Source organism: Caretta caretta, chromosome 6 (assembly GCF_965140235.1).
Source record: "Caretta caretta isolate rCarCar2 chromosome 6, rCarCar1.hap1, whole genome shotgun sequence".
Classification (NCBI taxonomy): domain Eukaryota; kingdom Metazoa; phylum Chordata; order Testudines; family Cheloniidae; genus Caretta; species Caretta caretta.
The window spans coordinates 49,814,242-49,820,241 of NC_134211.1; the positions used below are offsets into that span (position 1 = coordinate 49,814,242).

The 6,000-nt window shown below is 44.0% G+C and overlaps 1 protein-coding gene across 1 annotated transcript in view; it reads right to left on the minus strand.

The window, feature by feature from the left end:
* The window catches only part of ABTB2 (ankyrin repeat and BTB domain containing 2), a 193,177-nt gene extending 188,586 nt beyond the window's left edge, over positions 1 to 4,591 (minus strand). Inside the window, exon 1 of the mRNA XM_048852837.2 lies at positions 3,129 to 4,591. Within this exon, the coding sequence (XP_048708794.2) occupies positions 3,129 to 3,999 (871 nt within the window). The 5' untranslated portion in view covers positions 4,000 to 4,591. The remainder of the gene's footprint in view (positions 1 to 3,128) is intronic.
* Between the last annotated feature and the right edge of the window lie 1,409 nt (positions 4,592 to 6,000).

Consider the following 6,000-nt stretch of genomic DNA (forward strand, 5'->3'; position numbering starts at 1 on the left):
TCACCCTGAAACGGAGTAACTCCAGAAATGCTAGAATAGGTCCTTAATATGTACAGCTGTGCTGAAGACAACTTAAAAGGAGACCCTGTCTATGCATGCACCATTAACAAGCCCATCACACTTTTTGTAAAGATCAAGAGTTTCCTCCTGTGTCCCAGGCTAATGTTTCTGGAAACCAGCTGAAAATCTCACCCAACTAAAAGCCTGGTTTATAATTCTTAGCACATGATCCTGAAGTTCTTGCACATTTGTTTCAATAAGAAGTTTGAGCATGCAAGGACGGCAGGACCAGACCACAGCAAATCTATGTATCAGCAATTTTAAATTGGAAAAAAAAAGTCTATATACTGAAGATTGATGGCTTTAACCAATCTTCTATTGATGGCATTTAAGATGTTTACAATTTAAATCTTCTACATCTGTGCTTTAGCTTCCCTTTAACCAGTTTATATACTTAATTCAGTTTTGTCTTTGAAAATGCCCAGTTGCCGTAATAAACTGCAGATATTGCTACTGATGAGCCATACAGGTGTTTGGTATTGATAGAGCAATAGGCAAACAACTCAATTAGCACTTAGTAGCTCCCTCCATGTGTTTCCTTATTGGGAATCAGTGCCTAGAAGGAGTGATTCCTTTTGTATACCAGCTCTTGTTTGTTGAGTTTTCCAGACTGCTGAGCATAATGGGCCAAGTTTTTCTCTCCATATTTGTGTAAATGTCAAATAGCAATTCCACTGAACTCAGTGGAGTTGCTCCACATTTCCACTAATATAACCAAGAGCAGAATTTGGCTCAGTGGCTAAGCTTCTTATACAGAAATGAAATGCAGTGACAACTCACAGCCTGTTGTTGCAGGATCTATTGTACTATGTTGGTTACCTATTCATTTTGCCCATTTAATACTTTTAGCTAAATCCTCAATGCAGTATGTCATCTTTGACTTGTAATTGCAAGACTGGACGTTAGAAGAGAGTCACTGATCCTTATGTTTCAGGTTAGATTAATTCAATTTAATGTGGCCATTTAACACACCTGAAGACACCTTATACTCTGCAGGTACAAAAAAGTAAATGCATGTATTGAAAAATGTTCAGCAAGACAGAAACCACAAAAAGAGGCTAAAGAAACCAGCCTTTTCCATGACCAGTCAATGCTTAGTATTCAATTGCATGAGCTGAACACTTGGTGTTTTGCAATATTTAGAACTGTTTCCTTGCATAGCTGTTTATGTTTCCATCAAACACCAGCCTCCATTCATTCATTTATTATCATTCCAAAAGGAGATTTCTGTTCAGGCAAAGAGACTTTATAAATCAGCAACACTATGGATTAACATGCTCAGTTATCTCAAAGACAGAAATTGAGTGGCAAAAACTGAACAGAGAACATGGTTACCTAGAGGACAAACCTTTCAAAGTAGCACCACATGAAATATTTTACTCCAGATGACAGGGAGAAGAAGGTCCTCCTGTCCTTTCACATAGATCCTCAACTACAAATGTTCTTGTGGCCTGCACAGGATTATCTAGTATTGTTTTGGTGGCAGCCAAAAAAGTACTAGGCATTTTCCCAGCACAGAGAATACAGTCCTGACACTAAAGAGCTGAGGTTTAAAAAGAAGGTGAATTCATTTGTATATTTCACTTGACATAATTTGCAGTTATGGATTCCACCAGTGCCAAGGAAACATTCCAAAAAGCCACCCTGTTTAGAGACAATTCTGCGCATGTCGCATATTTGCTGTATTTCTCTCCCACATATTGGACAACTCCTGCCCATATCTAATAGAGACATATGTTGGGGAAGAAGGCATGGAGTGATGGTGGTTGTGCTGAACAGGCTGGCTCAAGCCTGGCTAAGATGAGGAAGGGAGAAAATAAATTGTGCTCAGCAGTGTATTGCCCACAGAAATTAAGCCTTCTTCCTAGTGCTCTGAGACACTGCCTTATTGCTAATGTAAGAGGTAATGCTATGGAGGTGAGGAGCTGTCTCAATTCTTTTCCTCATTACACCTGTGCAGCACAGAACAGGATTTGGTCCTTTGTATAAATGCATGATATTTCATTGCTAACATTCCCATGAGAACAGGATCTTTATTTCTTAAGGGTAGATCTGCTCCTTTTGCTTGTCCCTCAATCTGAAGTTATTGATATCACAATTTATAACTTCAGGTGAGGACTAAGCAATCTGAACAGATGAACACAAACTAAACAGCCTTTCTTCATGGACTAAATGCTTCTCAAACTTTTATGTGGGACATCAGTTGCTCTTTAACATTCAGTGACACGGTTCAAAGACAAATATTGCACGTTTCCCCAAAGACCTGTCAAAATTTATTTTAAACCTTGTATCTTTCAGTATCACAGTAAAATACTGGCATTTTCCTATCTGCTTATTTACTTAACTGTCTAAAAACTCTCTCCTAATCAGATTACAGGGGTAAGTATCTTAATACTATGTTATTCTAATCCTCAATTTGGTGAGGTGAGTGAAAATTGGTATAATTTACATACCATGCACTATAACCTTTATCCCAACAGATCTTAAATAATTGCTGTTTGCTCAGAAGTTGTACAGTTATTTTTGAAAAACTAACCTCATAGTTGTTTTCCTTCTATAGGCTGTATCTGAGAAAAAACATGCTTAAGATCAAAAAGTTTGCCCCACAAAGCTCTCAATATCATCCTTTATATGATACTGGCAAGCTCTTCAGAGAAAAGTATGAGGGTGGTTTTTTTTTTTAAATCAGAATAAAGTTCAGAAAGTTTGTTAATGCAACTTTCCCTTATCAACACTTGAGATACACACACACTCATTCTCTCTTAGTAATGCTAATAAGCTCAGAGTACAACTGGTGGGAAGTTAATGGCCGTCTCAAATGCCTTTATTTTTGTTAATAACAAACGGCCTGTTTTTCCACTGCTGTTGCACCGTGTGTAGGAATTTACACCTGTGCACAGTGATTGCAATATCCTCACATTCTGATTTGGTAGTGTTTTGCATCTACTTTTTACATGTGCAAATTACTACACCAGGTGCAAAGCAGCCGAAAATCAGGCCCATGTCTATCACAGTACTATCTGCACAACAACAATCTTTATGTTAACAGTTGCATAACTTGGACTTACCATTAGCATTTTTCCCACAGATGAGATGTTCGTAAGGCTGCAGTACTCCCCAAAGCTCAGCATCATTGTTGATGACCAACTCAAGGATTTCAGAGGAGATCTCCGCCCCTCCTCCTCCTCCATCTGGGCTCTGACTCGCTAGAACCCTCCCTTTGATTTCTTCCACCAGATTTTCCATACAAGACGTCAAAGAGATAGCTGCATACTCATGAATCCTTACTGAGATCCTAGTATCCACCATCCACCTGAAAAACCTCCCCACTGAGAAGGTGAGGCCACATCGGGAGGACTTGCCTTTCCTCAATCCATCTCCTGCACTCATACTGTACAGGGAAAGAGCCTTGACAGTAGCCAGGACACAGCTTTCTGACAAGGACCAGCTCTGGATGAGCTTGATGGCACTTTGGACCTCAAATCTAGTACATTTGGAATGCATCACACTCAGACGTTGGGCCTCCCTGGAGACCCTGATCAGGGCTCTCCTAAGTAGCTGAGAGAGTCTCCTGACAGCTTCCTGAGAAAAGTTTCTGGTATTTCCTTCCCCCTTTCCTTTTCTGAGTATTTTCCCAATGTCTTCATCAGTCCAAGGGAATTCCTCTAGATCTGGCAGTTTAGGACACTTGGAAAAGATGTCTGCAACTTCGGGGTCTTCTGGCAGAACAGTGTTCACTGTATCCCAGCTGTTATTCCTACTATTCATGGAGCCTGAATAGTACCACCAGTTGCCTCTGTGCTGAGATGATGTGAAGGCTTGGGAGTTGGACTTAGAAGAAGAGAGACTAAGAGATCTGCAGGAATCCCCTGCCCCATAACCAGAGTCCAAGGTTAAATCCTCCAGGGTCTTCAGAGTAGAGCTGTATATCCCAGCCATAGGAAAGAATTGTGATCCAGCCCCTCAGAGGCACAAAAAGGTGAAGATGAAACTAGATCCTTGCTGCTGTTAGTGGACCAGAGAGGCTGGCACCACAAAGGGAACGGCTGGGCAGCTTATAACATTGCGGAGGAGAATCAAGTTCACACTTCAGCTTCAGAGGCTCCTTCAGGCTCTGCTGGGTGCCAGCTGTCTCCATTCCACGGGCAGGCTGAGATCATTCATTTTCCGTCTGGAGCACGGACGGAAAGTACGGGGAGGGAGTGCGGAGTGTCAGTATCAAACAGTCCCCAATGTGCCTAAGGAGTCTCCTCCTAGGGCAGGTCACTTCAGAGCCTCAAGACAAGGCCAACCCCACCTCTCCGCTCAACCGGGTGGTTCTGAAGGCAGCGGCGTGCTGAGCAGGCAGGGAGAGGAGGGATCCAGAAGACAAGCCTAGAGAACCCTTCCCCAGACAGCTACCCAGAGCAAAGCTCCAGCCCAGCAAGGGAGGGTGGCAGCAGGAGAGCCCAAGAGCAGCCCGGGGAGCTGCACACTCTGCTCCAGCCGGCACTCGGGCCGCTTGCGGAAGCTTTGAGCGAACTCTTCTGTGGGGCACCCCGTGTGCAGACGGCATGCAAATAACCTGCGGGGGAAAACACCAATCAGCGGCTCCGGACGGGGCTGAGGCAGCCCGTGAAAGCCGAGCTGGGCGGCTCGTATGTAAATCGGAGGCGGGAAGAGGGTCTGCTGGGAAGAGAAAGGCGGGCGGGGGGAGCACGCAATGGGAACTCCGGATTTCCAAACTCAGCGCGTTTGTGTCAATTTGCAAAACCCCGCGCGGAGTAGCCGCCTTTGGGCGACCCCCGCCGCCCTTTGCGCGCCGGCGAGGCGAACGGCGGGACTGGTTCCCCGCCCGGGGGCTCTCCGCGTGCAGCGGGGCGCTCTGCGCGCACAGACCGGTGTGCGGGACCCGCACGAACGAGTCGGGAGGCTTGGAAGGAAGCGGGTGCGGGGAGTGGATGTAGGACAACTCGATCACCTGTGCGCAGTGAAGATGCCTCTCGCCCCCCCAGCCATCCCGAGTGCTCTCTGCCTGCAGGAGACCATCGGAAACAGGCGCGCCGGGGGCGGGAGGTTCACTCTGATTTTCACTGGCGATTTCTTTTTCTTCCGCTGCTGGGCAATGAAAACTGTCCAAAGTGAAGATCCCAGCTTCTGAATGAAAGACCAAACACGTGTCCCTGAAAGCAGTGAGTGGGCTGGTCTCTCATTTTATTCAGACGCATAATTTATACACAGAGCTGTACGGACAGGCGGTTCATCTACCTGTCTCCTTTCCAGGCGGAGAAAATGAATAGGTGGATTGTAAGCGTGTACCATGTAGCCACGGTGCCGGCTCCTGAAAGAGGGCTTTGTATAACAGTCTACACCGTTCTGACCTTGAACCATGTCTCGTTTGTTTCTTTCCCTCACTCCAAAGTCATGGTCTTATTTCCCTCTCTAGTTTTATATATGTTATCGTTGCACTTATTATTTGCTTGGTGCAACAGCGCCGCTTTCCGGTAAGAAAGTCAATTCAGACCAGCTTCCTTATTTACCAGCGTTCAGGGCTTTAATTTTTAAAAGGTACTATCCGGTTGAAAAGAATATATTTAAAAAGCAACTGTTTTTGCCTCTGCCAAGAAGTTCTTACATTCTTAAAACTGAAAGACGTATACATCTGTTTTATTTTCTAATTTACTTCTCATTGTATATAATGGCTTTTTGCAAAATAAACAAACCCAAACCCATCATGCCAGCCAAAAACTACAATACATGTCTATGTCTAGACTGTAAAAAACTTCAAGAAAAACATCTATCTTTTGCTTACAGTACAACATTGATAACATTCGCACTAAACAACAGAGATGAGTGAATGAAAATAAGCTAGTCTGTTTTATATCTGTAGATAATTAGTTTCTTGTAATTAGTCCTTATGCACTAGCAAGAGTTACAATTATTTGTTTGTGTGTTATTGCT